This window comes from Macadamia integrifolia, chromosome 7 (genome assembly GCF_013358625.1).
Source record: "Macadamia integrifolia cultivar HAES 741 chromosome 7, SCU_Mint_v3, whole genome shotgun sequence".
NCBI lineage: Eukaryota > Viridiplantae > Streptophyta > Magnoliopsida > Proteales > Proteaceae > Macadamia > Macadamia integrifolia.
The window spans coordinates 3,841,090-3,859,505 of NC_056563.1; the positions used below are offsets into that span (position 1 = coordinate 3,841,090).

General features: G+C 37.4%; 2 protein-coding genes across 5 annotated transcripts in view; both read right to left on the bottom strand.

Annotated features, from left to right (window-relative positions):
- Positions 1 to 1,274: 1,274 nt before the first annotated feature.
- LOC122084602 (signal recognition particle receptor subunit alpha-like) lies at positions 1,275 to 7,931 on the bottom strand. 2 transcript variants are annotated; one of them, XM_042652986.1, is made up of 10 exons: positions 7,820 to 7,931; positions 6,706 to 7,695; positions 4,573 to 4,657; positions 4,390 to 4,485; positions 4,122 to 4,274; positions 3,793 to 3,900; positions 3,547 to 3,666; positions 2,013 to 2,138; positions 1,824 to 1,907; positions 1,275 to 1,581 (listed from the first exon to the last, which is right to left on the bottom strand). In XM_042652986.1, exons 2-10 carry the CDS (start codon positions 7,668 to 7,670, stop codon positions 1,456 to 1,458), a joined length of 1,863 nt encoding a protein of 620 aa, XP_042508920.1. In that variant the 5' UTR covers positions 7,671 to 7,695; positions 7,820 to 7,931; the 3' UTR covers positions 1,275 to 1,455. The 2 variants fall into 2 exon arrangements, with proteins under 2 accessions (XP_042508920.1, XP_042508919.1); XM_042652985.1 differs by having other exon boundaries at positions 6,706 to 7,697; positions 7,824 to 7,920.
- Positions 7,932 to 12,834: 4,903 nt separating this feature from the next.
- LOC122084582 (nucleoid-associated protein At4g30620, chloroplastic-like) overlaps positions 12,835 to 18,416 on the bottom strand; it is an 11,565-nt gene continuing 5,983 nt past the window's right edge. Inside the window, exons 3-9 of one of the 3 annotated variants that reach the window (XR_006141945.1) lie at positions 17,826 to 17,926; positions 17,681 to 17,720; positions 17,161 to 17,232; positions 16,925 to 17,073; positions 16,691 to 16,759; positions 13,232 to 13,288; positions 13,066 to 13,142 (exon numbers count right to left, since the gene is read on the bottom strand). Coding sequence is in view for 1 of the 3 variants with exons in the window: in XM_042652942.1 (XP_042508876.1) it covers positions 13,068 to 13,142; positions 13,232 to 13,288; positions 17,161 to 17,232; positions 17,681 to 17,720; positions 17,826 to 17,926 (345 nt within the window). In the remaining 2 variants the exon portion in view is untranslated. Of the gene's footprint in view, positions 13,143 to 13,231; positions 13,289 to 16,690; positions 16,760 to 16,924; positions 17,074 to 17,160; positions 17,233 to 17,680; positions 17,721 to 17,825; positions 17,927 to 18,416 lie in introns of all 3 variants that reach the window. The other 2 variants (XR_006141944.1, XM_042652942.1) reach the window with 2 other exon arrangements.

The following is an 18,416-nucleotide window of genomic DNA, read 5'->3' on the forward strand; positions in this document are numbered from 1 at the left end:
TAAAATCGTCTGAATGAAAATAATTTTATGGATATCAAAACAAAAAAATTATTTTACAGGACTTTTGGTTTTTAGCAATGTTTCAACATGATAGAATTTATAAAATTTTCATAATCGAGAAAAACTCCAGCATTTAAAAGTTGAAAATCGCCCTTACAACCAAAGTCCAGTTTTTCTTATTGGAATGGGTGGTTGACTTTTTATCCTTTTGGAATTTGATTTTTAAACTATTTTTATTGGATTCAAATAGGAGATATTTGTTTATTTAAGAATAATATCTTAAGTAAATGAAAACACAAGGCGGCATGCAGTGCAATAAGGCGACTGTCGCCCAGGCCCCAGGCAAACCGCCTGGATGCCTAGTCAACGCCTAGGCGACGCCTTATCAACTATGGACACAACAGGGATGGAGAAGATAGTATTCTGATTTCCTTTGTGGTACCATATTTACTTGTATATTTCTCTCTAAATTACATAAGATTAAAATAATAAATTTGAACCCAACGATTTATATCAAACTGACAAAATCCAATGGTCAACATAAACTAGCATGCTCAACACTCACCCTTCGTATAAAAACGAAAAGTTCATTTTAAGAGTCACACCCACCCACCAATGGTCGACATTAACTAGCATGCTCAACACTCACCCTTCGTATAGAAACGTAAAGTTCAAGTCACACACAAAAAAACAACCACTGAATTATACTTGCAGTCAGACCCGCAACCAAAACCCCCCCCCAAAAAAAAAAAAAAAAACCACCCACCCACTAAAAAACAAACCACTGAATTATACTTGCAAACAGAAGGCACTCAATTTGTCATATCCACGCAAGAATCAACCTCACCAGAAAATAAAAGCTAGGCCAGTATTGGAATGTTTGAATGAAGTAGCATGGAGGATCAATTAGAATCACAATTGCAGGTAGCTACATCAAACTCAACTTTAAGTATAAAGCTCAATTTCTAATGCTTATTGGAATTGAATCACTGAGATCAAGAATTCAACAAAAATTCCTTCAAGCCTCTCCCACCTATTTTATTAAAAAACAAGGTCATTTCCCATTGTTTGGATTCAAGCAATTTAAAACCGTGCCATCAAATCATCCACTCATTCTGACTTTCCCATATCCTCAACTTGCTGCCTATTAGTATAAGGATTTATGTTATAATTTGTATACCATTTTTTCACGGAACAGGTTTTATCATATGCAACCGATGGGATGTTTCTCAAAAATCTGGCCTACTGTACAAATTAGAGAGAAAGAAGCACAATGCAAGGTGAAAGTCGGAACACTTTTCAAACACAAACAACCGGTTCACCGGTTCATCTCCAATGTCAAATTGACGAGGTCATAGGGGAGCACAGATAGTAAAAGTAGGTACATGGAAGTTCAAAACAGTAGCAGCAGCACAAAGGATTTAACATGAAATGTAAAGGACAGGACCAAGCAAATCATTTAAGGAGGGTCTTGACAATGGATTTGACGTTGAGCTTCTTAAGGTCAGTGTAAGACTGTCCACAGCCAACAAACATCACAGGTGCTCCAGAGATATAAACCATAGAAAGTGCAGCTCCAACCTGTGTAATGGGATTCAAAGTTCATCACACAGAAACAAATTGGGAAGCACATTTAACTATGATGATCATGTGAAATTCTCTCACAGAATTGCACTCCAATGGCGGAAACATTCCTCTATGTTTGGATAAGAATAAATGTCAGAGACTGACCCCAATCCAAGTGTAGTGGGGAGATTCCACATTGAGGCATTCCCATGGGAGAATGATTCAATGATCATATCCAAGATAAAAACTATTCATACCTTGTCATCAATGGTGTCAAACTTTGTGAGCAGGATTCCATCAATCAACCTGGTATTTGGTGAGGTAGAGAGGTCTGCTAGTTTCTGTGCAAGGAGAAGTAAATTTGTTCAAGCAACAATTTACTTTACCACCAGAAAGAGAGTACGACGATTAAAATGCAATACGATATTCTACTTGTATCACCTAACCTGATTGAACTTCGATAGTTGATCAACAGCATCGTTCCCAACCAATGCTTCTCCAACAAACAGGACTAGATCTGGATTGTTAAGGTTGATGAGCTTGGACAGTGCCCTCATCAGTGGTTCATTGTCCTGAAAAAAAACATAATATAACTGAATTAACAGTTCGTTATACAAAAACAGTTTTCAAGTCACAGGACAGGGCAGCGGGAACTTTGGATCCAGATCCTCTCCAACCCCTTCAGCCCCTCCACTGCGCATCCGATAACTGGGGGTGACCTGACACCCCCCCCCCCAAGGCACTCCCAGCCATCGGATGTCCACTGGAAGGGCTGGAGAGGATCCAGACAAGGGAAATTCGTGGCAAAGGACTTGACTTTTTTTTTACTAAAAGAACGCCCTTGGAAAGACCCCATATGCATCTGGTTCATCCACCGACCCCCTATGAAAAAGGAAAGATTCCTCAGCCTACTTCTTCGCTTTTTAAAACGACCAAAAGCACTAGGTGTGATCTAGTTCTTGTTCGTATAGTCTCAAAGTACTTCAAAGATGCATTTATGGAAGCCAACTTTGATACTCCAGACATGTTAGAACCAACAGATGCATCTTGGTAAGCCTAATTACCAGAAACTGAAGGAAGCCCTATACTTTACTGAATGGGAAAAAGAAACATTGGGGAACCTGGTAGAACCAAAGTATGCTTTAGATCTTTTGTACCAAAAGTTGACCTGGATGATCACGAGTTGAGACCACCACCCTTGTGACATTCAGAGCCAGGAAATAGCAAATAATGCATTTTCCATCTCCAGTTTATTCTTTCCCTGTTTTCCCTTCAGGCTCCATTTGTTTGAATGGAAAATATTTCACAGGAACTGTTTAAAAGAAAAAGGAAATTGGATTCGTCTGAAAATTCAAGAAATTATCTTACTGTGTTTCACTAAAATTTGTAAAACTTCAATTTTGTTTTTTGGAAAATGAAATTGAAGTTTTCAGAGCCAGGAAATAGCAAATAATGCATTTTCTTTCTCCAGTTTATTCTTTCCCTGTTTTCCCTTCAGGCTCCATTTGTTTGAATGGAAAATATTTCACAGGAATTGTTTAAAAGAAAAAGGAAATTGGATTGGTCTGAAAAAACAATAAATTATCTTACTGTGTCCCACTAAAATTTGTAAAACTTCAATTCCGTTTTTTGGAAAACAACTTCAGTTTAATTTTTTATGTAGTTTTCTAAAACTAAGTGGTGGTATATTGGTCAATGATAAGATTGCTATCCATGGAGGGCATAACCCCAATCACATGGTTTGATTCTCTCCTTCACTCAAGCACTGCAAAAAACGGAAAAAGAAGTGTTGGCCACAGGGGGAGGGGACACATATAAATATAAATATAAGCTTTCAAATAAAAGCTATATTCTGGAAAATTTTCCCCATCAAACAGACGGAGCCTTCCTAGTTCCATCGGCGACTATGATATCTACCTATATTATGTGCCCGAAGGCATCTGTCTGATCACTTCTATCATCTGAAGTTTAATAGTTTACCTGCATCCGCCCTGCTGTATCTACAAGAACAACATCCGAACAATTGCGTGTAGCCTCCTGGATGGCTTCCTTGGCAACAATAGCTGGATCTTTCTCATAACCCTTCTCGAATATAGGAATCTGGAAAAGCAATTTCAAAGTCAGACTGCATCAAAATCTTCATTCTCCCATTGCATCACAAGCCATTCTGTCTTACATGAGAGGACTAAGACACAAGTAAAATTTGAACTGTGATCTCTATCACACCTGGAGCCTACGGGCATGAGTTCGAAGCTGCTCAACGGCTCCTGAACGGAATGTATCACATGCAGCCATCATGACACTGATATTGTGCTGTAAAAGCCAGTATGCAACCTGCAGAGTTGCAATAGAGATGTACATTAGTTTTTTAACAATGAACAGGGCTACATCTAACTCTAACCTCTAATCTGGAAAAAAAAAAAAGAGAGGGTGTATTAGTGAACAAGGCTCCCGCCACTGTGGGTATGGGAAGGGTCATAATGACTCTAACCTCTAATCTGATATCCCATAAATTTAATCCAGTAAAAGAAAAGAAATGGTGTAGCTTAACTAACCTTGGCGAGATTAGTTGATTTTCCTACTCCATTGACACCAACAAAGACAACTACGTATGGTTTCCCTTGCTCCTTGGCAACGTGTACATCCCTCAGTATGTCAATAGAGCGTTTTGGAGTCAAAATACGAACAAGAGCCTCTTCCATTGCTGTCTGCAATTGTTATTAGGTGTTAAGAAATGGAACTTCTAAAAATGAAACTCGAAGCATGATGGACTCCAACTGAGAATATGACTGATATCTAGACCAAAGAACTAAGCTTACAAACCTGAACTGTCGAAGATATCCTTGTAAACGATGCCTGCTTTTTACCTTCAAGACTAGCTGCTACTGATTCACATAGTTTCTCAGCTATTTCCTCAGCCTGTGATGCCATAAGAAGGAAAAGCGATCAGCAATCTTAAAAACATGTATGGAAAAGTGAATTCTTATAATGGACAAATCAACATACCACGTTCTTGGTCATCAGCCTGTCCTTAAGAGCTTTCAGGGCTGGTTCTAAGTCTGACTTCTCTAGATTTGCCTTCCCCGCAATGCTGAAGGAAAAATGAAATAGGAAAAAGCTTTATATAAGAAACCAACAATTTCCATTAATTTATAAATTGCAATGTAGCCTATTGCAGGATTTTATTTAATCATCTCTGGCGTAAGGTGCAAATTAGAAAATGTAAACGTGGATACCCCAAGTCTGTGACATGGGTGGGTCCCACTTTACATGTCTTGCTACACCTGCATCAAGACTTTACTCTTTTGTTGCATCAATTATCCATGCCTATTTAAGCGAATGGAAGGGATATGGTCAGGGGTTATAGTTGAACTTATTGTGTGCATTTATGTTCATGTCACTGAGAGAAAAAACCGAAACCAAATTGAAGTTATTTTTTTGGTCATATTGTCATCATTTTGAAGGCATTCAACACCCCCCCCCCCTAATTCCTCCTAAATGATCTCATGTGGAACCAGGGTCGGAAAAATCTTATTGGGTTTGCTATGGGCCCATCCAAATATCAAATAGCTCTAATTTAAGAACCAATAGCAATATTGTAATCAACCAGATTTTCAATGGTTACTAGGTAAGTTAAAGGGCAAAGGATATGGAGGAGTCTACTAATTATTGACCAGGGGTAGACTTGGAAGCAAATATAAGGTAAGGGTAAGTAGTAAATATTAAGAGGGTGAGGTTGATATGGAAAGATAACAATCATAATTAAAAGGGAAGTGAAATTGTGACTTGAGAGGGTTATCGTCTCCTACCTCTAGCACAAACCAGAGGCAGAAACCAGGTGCAACTTCGAAGAAGAGATCTTCTTTCCTAGAGCTCTGTTGGATCTAATATTTTAGGGCAAGGTTCCCAATTCAATGACCTCTTAAATGCGACTAAGGGTCACCCAAAACAGCGAAGGAAGAAAGTACTTGGTGTCTGAAGTCCAATCTGATGGTAGGACTAAAACCAGTGGAGATTTGTCTTGATATCTCACAGCCCACGTGGATTTCAGCCATTATTTTGTACAGGTAGCAATTCCCAAGGATGGGGATCTTATGCCCAGAATATGGAGAGGAAAGAAGAGGAGATGATATAGAACAACTTTCAATTGTGAGAGACTGTATCTGTGCCAGAAGAGGGAATGGGAAAAAGAAAATCCAGAAAAGACGAAGAAATAAAAGAGCAGGGGGAGGGGAGAAGAGAAAAATCACATGCACAACCACGCAGCTTCAACCAAACACAATCACTAATTCATTCTCTCAATCTGTCTTCTCAATTGGTTACACCTCTATTTATAAAACCCAAAAGTCAAAGACTCCTAATTATTTCCCAAAATAAAAGATTACACATCTTTCCCAAATATAATAAATCCTAAATTTCCTACTAAACAAATATCAATCTTGGACCCGGTTCCTGGTCGGAGCACTCAAACGGGTTCAGCCAGGTCCAATGAATCGCTACTGCATCATGATCTAAATTTCTTATGTTAAGCTAGGAAGGCCATTCTGCTATCACAGTAATGTTGATATTTGGTATCATCATCCCACAACAATACTATAGACTTATCCTTCCATTCAATTTTTTCCAAGTACTTCCCAAATAAAAAAATTAGAATGCATGAGATAGTAATAGTAAAGCTAAAGCCTATTTACAAAGTTCATTACTTCAAACTCAAATTGCAGAATATTATAGATTTAAAGAAAGGAAATGGAGATCACATAGCTAATAGCTTTTCTCCTTAAGCATGCTAAAACTAGAGAGACAAGACAATGTGCACGTAAACAGCATCCTTGTGATTAAAAACCAGGTAAAGAAAACAAGAAAGAATTCATACATCATGCTAGGCCACAAAGAATTTCAGTCCAACACGGTAGTCTTCATAGGGTCTTTATGTGGGAAATAAAGATCACGCATAAATACAAACATGTTTGAGGACTCATTTGCAAGTAGTTCTACTCTCTAACTCTGAAACCATACTAGAAGAAACTGAAATTTGCAATGAAGTTAGCAAATTCAATAATTTCTACCAATAAAAAAGGGTTTAGAGTAGTAAGACATACAAATTGGTGGGTGGGGGGGAACATAGACAAAAAGATTTACCTTTGGAACATTGAAGAAAACCACCCCTTCTTCTTTGCATTACCCTTGTTGTCCTTCTCTGTCTCTTCATCTTCTTCAGCCTCACTTTCACTACTAAAAATTTCTTCCTTGTCCATCATACTTTCACCTTGATCTGCCATAACTGCTATGTTCTCGTCCTCTCTCTCATCAACAGGATCAGTAAAATCCAATTTTGATTCTGGAGGTTTCTCGTCCCAAACTCTATTTTTCTTTGTAATTTTTTTCTTTGGCTCCACCTTGGAAGCCTTGCTAACAATATCTGGTTTTTTACCACCTTTGGACCTCAGTTTCTGAAGTTTATTTACATCAAAAGCCCCATTTTCGGAACTTCCGTTCTCTTTGGTTTTTACAACACCAGCCGCATGAGATTCTTCAATCCCAATACCATTGGAATATCCATTCTCCGACTTGCGGCCTTTTGCAAAATCGCCATCTCCTCCATCCTTCCCTGAAGCACCCTTTTTTTGCTTGATGCCACCCTCCGATCTAGCCTTCTGAGCCGCAGCCTGCCCCTGTTTCCTACTCAAATTGCTCACAGGCTTGGCCGCCTGCTTCGATTTCTTCATTTCCTCCGCCCTAGCTTCAGCCTCCTTACGAAGCTGCCGGAATATATCATCAAAATCATTATAGAATGTCCGCTTTGGATCATAAATCTGCGAGAACTCGCGCTTCACCATAGATAAAAGATCATCGACATACAGAAGATTAAGAATCCGCTGATAGACAGCAACAAAGATCAGACCTAGCTCGTTATGGAAAGTCCATTTGAGGGTGTAAGCCACCCCGGGAGCATCGTAATTGTAAGAAGCATCGCCTGATCGTTCCTCCAGGAGGCAGGATCTGATCAGAGTATCGATTGGAGATCCCTTAAGAGCATTGCCGAGCTCCTTACATGTCCAGAGGATCAGACCTCCTCTCGTAAATATCAGTAACTGCTCTAACATCTTGATCCTAAATTAACCTGCAATCCTGCAAATCAAATTCAACGAATACTCAAATCGATTAAAAAAAAAATCTTGCAGGCAATCAACATGACTATCAGATGCAAATGACGAAAAAAAAAATTTGAGAATCTGTAAGAACTGAGGATTACCTCTTTTTTTTTTTTTTGGGTACAATCCCTTCTACTTTCTGAGAAACCTAAAAACGAAAAGCTAATTAGAGACACAGGAGAAGAGAAAAAGAAGAAATAAAACAGTTAAAACAGATCTTGTCAACCTGGAGTATATATAGGAGTCGCCCACCTCGATTGAATTCGTTGAAACCGTGGTCAGCGGTGAGGTGCAGTGAGATGTTATACGCACGACCCCTGCTCCTGCAAAGATCCACGGTGAGGATATCATATTCTTAGCTTCTACCCCTTAGACCTATCATTATGCGGGTCTGACCCACCCGATTAAGGGGTTTTAACTAAGGATGTGAATTTGAAATGGAAACAGTTTATCGAAATCAAATCGAATCGTTTACATCAAAATCGTAAAATCATTTAATAAATGGTTCAGTTATGGTTTCAAGTTTCAGGCTGATTAGCTAAACAAGTTGAAACCGAACCGAGTTGTTTAACCTGTGGTTTCAAACCGAATTGGAATTGTGAAAATCGAACCATTTAAATAGTCAAAATCGATTCTATTAATCCGTTTAAATATTAAATAAGATAGTTACAAAATATCATTAGTATCTCATTTGATTCAAATATTGAGTGTTACAAGCCTACAGGTAATTCTAGAGGTAGAGGTAGCTTGCTCATTATTTAGAATGCTGATTAAATTAATCCAACGCAATGAGTATAATGTATACTGATAAAAATGCAATTTTTGCTTATACCATGTCATATTAAATATATATATATATATTTTTCAATATTATAACAAATTATTTGGGGGGGAGGAGAAGAAGAAAATCCCTACTGTAAGCATTACTTATTTACTTGTTAGATGCATTTGAAACTATTTTGTATTAAAATATTTTCTTTTGCTTAGTTATTTGGTTGTTTTAACATTTCATATTCTCAAAATTAAATTGTTTATTACAAAAAAAATTTTTTAGTAAACATGCGAATAAACTAGTAAATCGATTGCTAACCATTTAGAAACCATATGGAATAAATCGAAATCGAAACCGTTTAAAGCTGTGAAATTGAAACCTTTAAAAACCATGGAAACCAAAATCGTTTATTAAATTGTTTCAGTTTCAGAAAGTACAACCGTTTAGTAAAATTGTGTAATTATGATTTCAGCCAAAATATATGTGAATCGAAACCGAACCGATTAACACCCTTAGTTTTAGCCCTGAAAATGAAAAAAATGGGATGTCTACCGTTATCTACAGCGTTGCCGATGCCGCCGATCGTGACATGTCCAAAGGAGAATAGAGGTTGAAGGGCTCGTTTTAGGGTTAAAACCTATTAACCGGGTGGGTCATTCTATAAACCCGCTAATGATGGGTTGAAGGCTGCGAAAATGGGTTATGCACATCCCCACCGTCAATTTTTGCAAGGCCAGGTGTTGTGTGCAGAACGACTCACTGCACCCCACAGCTAAAAGCCCTCACTGCGATGTTTTTCCTGGACAGACAGGAATGCGCACGCCACAACTCCGACAACACCGTCACGCCACTTAGAAAAGTTCAAAAGGGCGTGAAATTAAAGCGGTGTACTCAACGCGCACATGCTGCTAACACAGTAACACGCCAAAAATTATAAAAACGAAAAATGGAAAATTGTTCCGGATGCTCCTGCGCAAGTGCCCTGGACAAAGGTTATAAAAACACGGTCTTTACCGAAAAAATAAATAAATTCTAAACACGGTAAGGGTCAAGGTCGATACCATTCCTGAATCCTGATTAGTCTGGATCAGAACGTGTCAGGTAGATCTATCATTGTTTTTATTACAATTTCATTCTTAAATTATACATTTATAAATGTAGATTGGGATTGGAAAGATTATGATCGGAGATCGTAAGGCTGATACCATTTTAATTCCGTTGATCTTGAGCATTACATTTGATTTTTTTAGAATCATGCCCCAGACACAATGAGAGAGGACAGAGGCATCGATCAGGACTCAGGAGAGGTGTAGTGGGGATTTGGATCCTCTCCAACCTCCTTCCAACCTTTCACATGTACGCTCAACACCTTAAAGCCACACAATCCTAAGTGGTCTGTGCGTAGTTTCATGTGCATCTAAAATGCACACATCGGAGGGAGAGTTGGTGGAGAGGATCCCAATCCGATGTAGTGGTAGTTTTCTACCTCCTATATCTGGATGCAAGGCATGCTCCCGACTAGAGAACACATTGCAAAGGAGTATGATTGTATGACTCCAAACTTGATATATGCCATATATTATCCATTCTCTTATCCCCTTTTTTTTTTAGATTGCACGCCACTCCTTTACAAAAAAAAAAGCAAACTCCTATATTGTTCAAATCAGGATGTCAAAACCTATTCAGAATACGAAATCAAATTAAATCAAAACCGATATGAATTTATTGAATCAGGTTTTGGGATGGATTTTGTGGATTAAAACCAAATCAGAGCGCATCAAAACCGATAAAACACCAAATCAAACTTAAAACACCAAATTGAAACTAATTAATATAACCCAATAAGAAACTAATGGGAAAAAAAAAAAGCATTTTCCATACTTTTTAAGCATATTTACATGATAAAGCGAAACCAAACCTAGATCAAATCAATAATTTATCAATAAGAGAAGTCAAAACTGAAACCAAACAGAAACTGGAACACCCTTATTGGTTCGCGTTTTGATTTTACACATACTCATATAAAAACCAGTGAAACCAAATCAAAACTGATATAAACTGACTGATTGACACCCCTAGATGGCAAACTTTGATGACTGTCAAGATATTATGAAAAATCATTGGTTTGAAATATTTTGTCGTATTAGTTTGGCTATTATTCTCATTTAAGATACCAACACCTCTCTATTTTTGCACAATAATAAATTTAAATTTATCCTTGACACATTGATATAGAGCCAAAGGTCTATTAGCAACCACGACCGTATTCACAAACCACACAGTGTTAATTAACAATAGGGAAAATGATCTACACACTGTCGTTTTCCAAGAGTACACCCTCTCTCCTCTCTATTATTTTCTAACACTCTCTCTTCTCCTTGACCATCTGGGTCCCATCGTATATGAATCATGAGACACTCATTGTATGTCTATTGACTTAACATGAAATATGTTGACTTAGCATGAAAGACGCCAATATATGGAGACGAGGTATGAATCTTTCTCATAAAAACATTATAAGCAAAACGTTCTTTACGCATCTCATAGAGAAAGCAGGGTGTGAACCATCTAATCATACCATTCGAAAAGTTGATGTAGCATGTGGCAATTCCAACCATTGAATGAATAGGCATGATCTAGAAGGCCATTGCCAGATTTGAAACCAAATTCGATTAGACACATATTTTCCCTTATATTTTCAGTTGTCTATTTGTTTTTCAATTATTTTTAAACGTTTCAACTTCTTAGTTGATTTTCAAAGCTTTATTTTTACCACTTTGCCAATTTTAGGCCGAAAATTAGCACGGGAAAGTAAACCTTTGATATTTCATGTTTACAAAACTTGGGGTACATCTAACTTGCCATGTGACAGATAATCCCTTCCAAAGTAAGATTTCTTCGAAACAGTTTGCCAATCATTTTATTCATAATTTGCTTCCAAGTAACCTAATTAAAGTTATTTCGACATAACTAAATTTGCCAGAACAGTACATATACAATAGGGGTGAAAGTTCTATTTATGGTCCCATTAAGGGGAGTGTCTTTTCTTTTTGATAAGGATCAAGAAGAGGGTCTACACGATTGGATTTGAGTGATGGTCCACTCCTACATATCTAATAATGGGATTTACCACATCATATTGCTTTTCTACTCAGATCCCACCCTAAATCCTAGACTGCCATGTACGAAACATCATCCACTTAAGACATAAGCAACAACTTTCATTTGCCTAATTTTATTTAGAGATTTTTAACAAAAGTATCACAAAACTTCCATTCTATAGGGCAGGCAGGCAACACAAGCAATTGTAATTTCGCCACATCTTTAATGGATCAGCTTCTTGATTGGTCATATGTCAAGTTTTAATATTCACCTCAATCATATGGCCCAACTTTGAAATCAGAATTTCGCCTTATATTTTGAACAATTAACTATTATGCTTCTTTCCACTCATATTTTGAATTAACCATGATTTTTACATGTAAAAGACCAATTATGGTTAAAGATTGGTGTACCTAAGTAATCCTAGAATCTGATCATCAAATATGCCGCCATGTGGTAGTTATATCCTGCCCAGGCAAACTAGGTTTTTTGCAAGGATCCGGCACCTCTACGGCGTGGCTTGGGTGGCAGCGGACATCCAACAGCTGATAGGTGAGAGACCAACATATCCTTTTGTTGTTTCAGATCTTCTTCATCATTTTTGTCTATGCTGATTTACAACTGACAGTAGTGCTGATTGATTTGACCCAAGTCTCTTATTCGAGTAACCTAAGCGAGGTTCTAATGGATTGGGGAATATTTGTTGGGGGGGGTTTCCCTGCCATGTTCCCAATTTAGAAACTTCCATTCCTTTGCTTTCTAACCTGTTTTCTGCGTAACTTCTTTAAAAACTCAAAAGTGTTGTATTGTCTAGGGTATTATTTCCTAGTTTATTTTCTGTTTTACTTGACTTTCTAATTCTGTGATACTGGCACAACTTCCAGACTTTGATATTTTGTTCAACACCCTAGCAGGTAAATTCGACCAGCATTCATCCCCCGTCCGATTGGCTCCTGTGACTTCAGTACAAACACTATTTCTGGTTTATGTCTAGCCCTGCGATCCTGGTTATTATTGGTTTTCCTCATCCCTAGAAATAGACGATTAGGATCCCATCACTCTCCAGCAGAAATCTTGGGGGGAAGCACAGAATAACAAGGCTGCATTAGGCAAATAAGGTCCTAAAATTGGTCAAGTCTACATCTTAATCTTCTCCCCCATGAGTAACTGGATTTTATGGATATTAAATACTGTTGCCGCCTTTTAATTTGATGCCAAATGCTATATGTTGACAAATATCTGTATCATGTAAGCCAGATATTAGCAACCGGTTTACTCAGGAATAGATAGGAATACATAACATTGGTTATTAAAGTAACAAGGACAAAGATCACAGGCTCTCATTCTACCATTCCATAAAGCATGAGTAAATTTGTCAGATTCTAATGGCATGGGTACAGTGTAAATGACCACCTCAGCACAACTAGCATACAAAATTGAAGCTTGCCTCTCACCAGCATCAAGGAATACTATCATCACTTCAATCCCTCACTGAGGCCCTGAGGCATTCCTAAACTCTCTGCAAGGTTACTCATCCTCTCCTTCATAGCCTAAGATAAACAAGCCCATATTAATTTTCATGTAGAGAGAGAGAGAGAGAGAGAGAGAGATGGGTCATCTTGAGCAGATGACGCCTCACCTGAACACTCTTCTGGTGTGCATCCTTGTATGCCTCCGTAACTAAGAGTGAGAGCTTCTGCATGAACAATTAGGATGCATGTTACCTCTGAATTAATATCATTTGATCTCAAAACACAGTTTAAGCTATATAACTGAGAAGCAAGTCGGGATAAAGTAATTCATCCCAGGGGGAAAAAAAAGGTTAAAGCAATATTAACATTTAGTGAGTTTTCTTATTGGGCATCTTTACTTCTCTACATTAACACCATAAGATAAAGCCGTGGCCTGTGGACAAATGTTATTATGTTTTTGCTTGAGGTAAATTTTCATCATACTTTAGGTAGTACAAGTGATATTCATCAGAAACAAATAGTATGAATGATCTTTTCAGTATCATGCAACCAAGTATATACGAAAGAGCATGAGAATCTGAAACTAGCTAACCAACCAGTTATGACATTTCAAGGGGTATGAATCTGATTAGGATTGCATACAGGAGTAGTTGGCCAAGGCATTGGTACTTGGCTGGAAATAAAGCAGGAAGACAGAGCTTAAAAAATATAACTTTAGTTGTTGAGGCGTTGCCTACACGTCCAGGCGCCTTAGTCGCCTAGACGGGTGCCTTGGATGCCTTGGTCCCCATGTTGGTGTCGCCTTGAGTCGCCTAGATACCGTGACAACTATCAGTTTTTGAGATTTTCAAATACTGGCCAAAAGCTAATGGAAATCATTATTTTGATTACTTTATAAATTTTCTGAATATTATAAAATACCAGTTATTTTATGTATTTTTATTTTATTTTTTATATTTCATACTTCATTGGGTCAAATGACCTTCGTAGTAGGCTCCAAGTCCTATGATCTCTACATCTCTACAGAATCATATCATGTTGACTAGCATGTATTGTATATTCGTTTTTATTTTTGTCAAATCATTAATATCCTCCATTATTATTTTTGTAAGGAAAGATGTCAATAGCATGTAATGCATATTCTTTTTTTATTCCAGAATCTCAGATGAAGTTTCACACATCCAAATTGAAACAATTTCCAGAGGGAAATGAAGAGGAGAAGAGAGAAATTAATTTAGAGAAAAAATGGAAACTTTTATGATCAAGAGTCATGACTCTGCATTTAACTTAAAATCTTACCAAATATGGTAATTAAACTTTTCATGGCATCGTTATTCTCTCATTCAAGTGCAATGAATTTGGTTGAGAAGTGTAAAGAGGAGAGAAGAAAAAGAGAGAAAGAGAGACTTGCGGTTGTGGAGCAAAGGAAGTCCTAATCAATTAGTTTGGGGCTGTCCTCCTTCGTTCATTAATACAATAGCTATTACAAGTCCTACTAGGAATGCGAAAGAACGAAATAGCTATTACAAGTCCTACTATGAATAGGAAATAGCAAAATAGAACAAAACATGAAACTAATACTAATTGCTAACTTCCAACTGTATTCAATCCTAATAGGATAAGGAAAACCCACATCCTAATAGGACTAGGAATACTCAAACCCACAATCCTAATAGGACTAGGAAAACCCAAACACATAGTCTTAATAGGATTAGGAAAACCCAAGGGAGGAGTCTGCGACTTGTGCTAGACTCCTCCTTTCTCTCAATAGACTTCTAACACTCTCTCAAGATAGAGCACACACATAGCAACAGAAAGCTCCAGCTTGGACCAACAAGAACTCCAACGAGCACAGAGAACTCCAATCAATCATCATAAAGCCATCAGCAACTCCAATAACAACGAAAGTCTTTCCCAGAAAAGACAGTCCAATAACAACGAACAACAACTACATCAAAAGACCTTCCCAAAGAAGGCACTCCAACGGAATCTGTAGCTCCCAATAGCTATAAAAAAAGCACTCACGAGCCTCAAAAAGAGATCTCCCCAAACAAACGTCTTGTAAAAAATTTCACAGATAAATAGGCAGCATCAGGTCGCTGGGGACCAAACAACATCAGATTGTTGAATATACCAAACAACATCAGGTCGCTAAATATGCCATCTTCAAAAGATAAAATAGTTGTTGAGGGCAGACAAGAGCAGATACATCTTCAAACGAAATAATCCTAAGCAGACAATTAATAAAATCGAGCAGATAATAATTTGGATCTCCCACTCATGTGTAACATTACACAAGGACAAATAATTTCCAACAACCACCATCACAAAGAATCCCATAACCAAGAGCACCATAGTAATAGAATTTCCAATCTCCCCCTGATGATAACAAATCTGTGACGAAAAACCCAACAGCTATGGGAAATGAAGCAATCATCTTCACAAAACCAGCAGCTATCAAAGCAAAAGGGTAACAACCAGAAACTTCTTCCTTGGGAGAACCAGCAGCTATTAAAGACGAAACCATCGTCTCCTTCCTTGAAATGAAACCAACAACGGAAGAGTAAAAATCAGATTTAAAATCTGACGTGTTTTCATAGCAGAGATGGTTTCAGCAGGAAGATCCCAACACCATAAACCAATGGTGACATCAGTCTTTCGACTACTTAGTCGCAAACCAGGTCAGACGAAACCAACTTCAAACAGACAATACCAGGTGATAGAAGCAAACCGATTCTCCAGCAACAACTGATTCAAGACAAATTCAGAAGTAGAAGACACGAATAAAATCAGGTATGATTTGCATCAAACTTTTATTGAAACCCTAGTTATTATTTTTCTAAGAACAAGCATGATACCTTTGAACGACTCTCAAACCAGCAACTTGTTAAGCTCTGATACCATATAAAGAGAAGAGAAGAAAAAGAGAGAGAAAGAGAGATTTGCGATTGTGGAGCAAAGGGAGTCTCAATCAATTAGTTTGGGGTTGTCCTCCTTCAGTCATTAAATAGAATAACTATTACAAGTCCTACTAGGAATAGGAAATAACAAAATAGAACAAAATAGGAAACTTATAGTAATTGCTAACTTCTAACTGTATTCAGTCCTAATAGGATTAGGAAAACCCACATTCCTAATAAGACTAGGAATACCCAAAACCACAATCCTAGGATTAGGAAAACCCAAGGAAGGAGTCTGCAACTTTTGCTAGACTCCTCCTTTCTCTCGATAGACTTCTAACAAGAGGAAAGTAAAATTTATTTACTTGACTTAGTTATACAATCATTACTGGTAATGATCACAAAAGTTTTCTTTTTTTGGTGGAGGGGGCAGCTTTAATTTCACTTCACTTCCAATTGGAACCTAAATAAATCCTACCATTAAAATTAAACAAATGGACCTACGCAGAATCTATATTATCTAGGGTTGTTCTATTACCCCCTGCATAGTGAACAGAGCGCATGGAGCAGATAAATAGAATTAAATCATTAGGCCAGAAGTGGTATTCCACAAACCAAATATCTGAACCAAAGACATGATCAAGCAGCCCCAAGTGTGTTAAATTGTACAGTTACAGGAAGATGAAAATTTCATCCTTCATCAATTTAAAAGAAACAAGGACGGACCTTGGCACAACGGTAGGGTTGCTCCATTGCGACCTAGGGGTCACAGGTTCGAGTTGGAAAACAGCCTCTCTGCAAAGCAGGGGTAAAGTTGTGTACATTATGACCCTCCCCAGACCCCGCACTGGGAGCACCGTGCACTGGTTATGCCCTTTATCAATTTAAGAGAAACAACTGGCAGACAATATGTGAAAAAGCATAAGACTTTGCAGCTTTTGAAACTTTGTGTCAACGTACCTTTCAAAGTGCACTCCTCGTCATTTCATACATTTTGAGTTTATGACGGTGGGTCACAGTATAAATTTCCAACGTGGATTGTACCATGGATCTCCAGAGAGTCCAATTGCTCATATCGTTAAGAGGATTTTCGGTAATGCATAAGAAACCTCAGGAAAGGCAGCACGATTATAAATTCTATAAAGAATGAAAGAAAGAAAGAAATAACTAGCTTAACAAAACAAATATTCACTTACTTCTGGTCCTAGCTCCATTGCAGCCTCAGTTATCTCAGTGCGTATAGGTTGCTGGTTTCCAGAAAGTGTAACCTAGGGAAACAGGAAAAAAGGAAAAAAAAAATGAAAAGCAGAATGAATGCCAAATGTCTCACAATTGTGTTATTAAAATACTTCTCTTTAATGTTTAAATGATAAAATACCATAAAACTGGTCAATCTGAAGCTACTTAGTTTGTTCAGCAGTAATGAAAATTTCAGAATTCGGGCAAAAATAAATATAATGACAATGTTCTACTCTTTTGAATACTACATCCTCCCAATCACTAATATGAGAAGAAAAAGAAGCACCTTTCATTTAGGAAATACGAAAAACTGAGATAAAAGAAGAGGAAGCGTAACAACTATTTGCAAATCTGAGATGAAATAGGGCAAGTTAAGATCAATTTCAACTCCCAACAGTTAAACTGGAACTGATTCATGAGACAATTGATCTAACTTTTTCTGAACCAATATTTAAACCATGATAAAATATTGGATACCTTTATTAGTTCACCTTCACAGTAACCATCAAACTCTGCTCTGCAGAAGAGAAAGAAGCCAAAAAAAACAAATTAGGAAAGTCAGCATACTGCATACCAATAGCAAAAATATTATGATGAAAAGGGGTTTGGAAATAGTACACACGCAGCAAGTTCTTTCTGTACACGAACTGCTTCAACTTGGACAACCATCTGTGCCTTCTTCACAGTTTCATATAGATTTTGCATATTTCCTAAAATTCCTGCCTATATTCAAGTAACATAACAGAAAGGTTAATTTTCCCAAAAAAAGTTTGACTACTAAAATAATGTTTTGTCATTATTCTCCATCTCAACCATTGAAGATTTTTATAATTTTTTCTATAGAAAAGCACAGGATACCATAATAGCAGATGTCGCTGGAGGTGGGTCCCTAGCCAGACTGATTTATAAGGGTGTCAAGAGGCATTTAAAATAATAATATTTTAAAAAAAAATCATACTCTCTTAACTAAAAATAAAATATCATAAACCAATATAATACCCCTAGTAGAAATGGTACGGATCAATATATCTCTCAAACAAATAATGGGATAAATGAGCCATCCATAGCATAAACACAAGCCTCAACAAAGTTCTTTGTTATGCTGGGGAAAAAAAGAAGGATGCCAAAGAGAAAAGAATAATATAGCATACACTCGAAATCCATTTCATTCCATACCTCATATTACAAATTTCTTCATCATTCATTTTTACCC

Excerpts from the sequence above, each read along its gene's own strand:
- LOC122084602 (XM_042652986.1), bottom strand. The coding sequence starts at position 7,670 with ATGTTAGAGCAGTTACTGATATTTACGAGAGGAGGTCTGATCCTCTGG. Across the intron at positions 3,901-4,121 it reads AATCAACTAATCTCGCCAAG|GTTGCATACTGGCTTTTACA; the intron begins GTTAGTTAAGCT and ends GCAACTCTGCAG. Across the intron at positions 1,908-2,012 it reads AACTATCGAAGTTCAATCAG|AAACTAGCAGACCTCTCTAC; the intron begins GTTAGGTGATAC and ends CTCCTTGCACAG.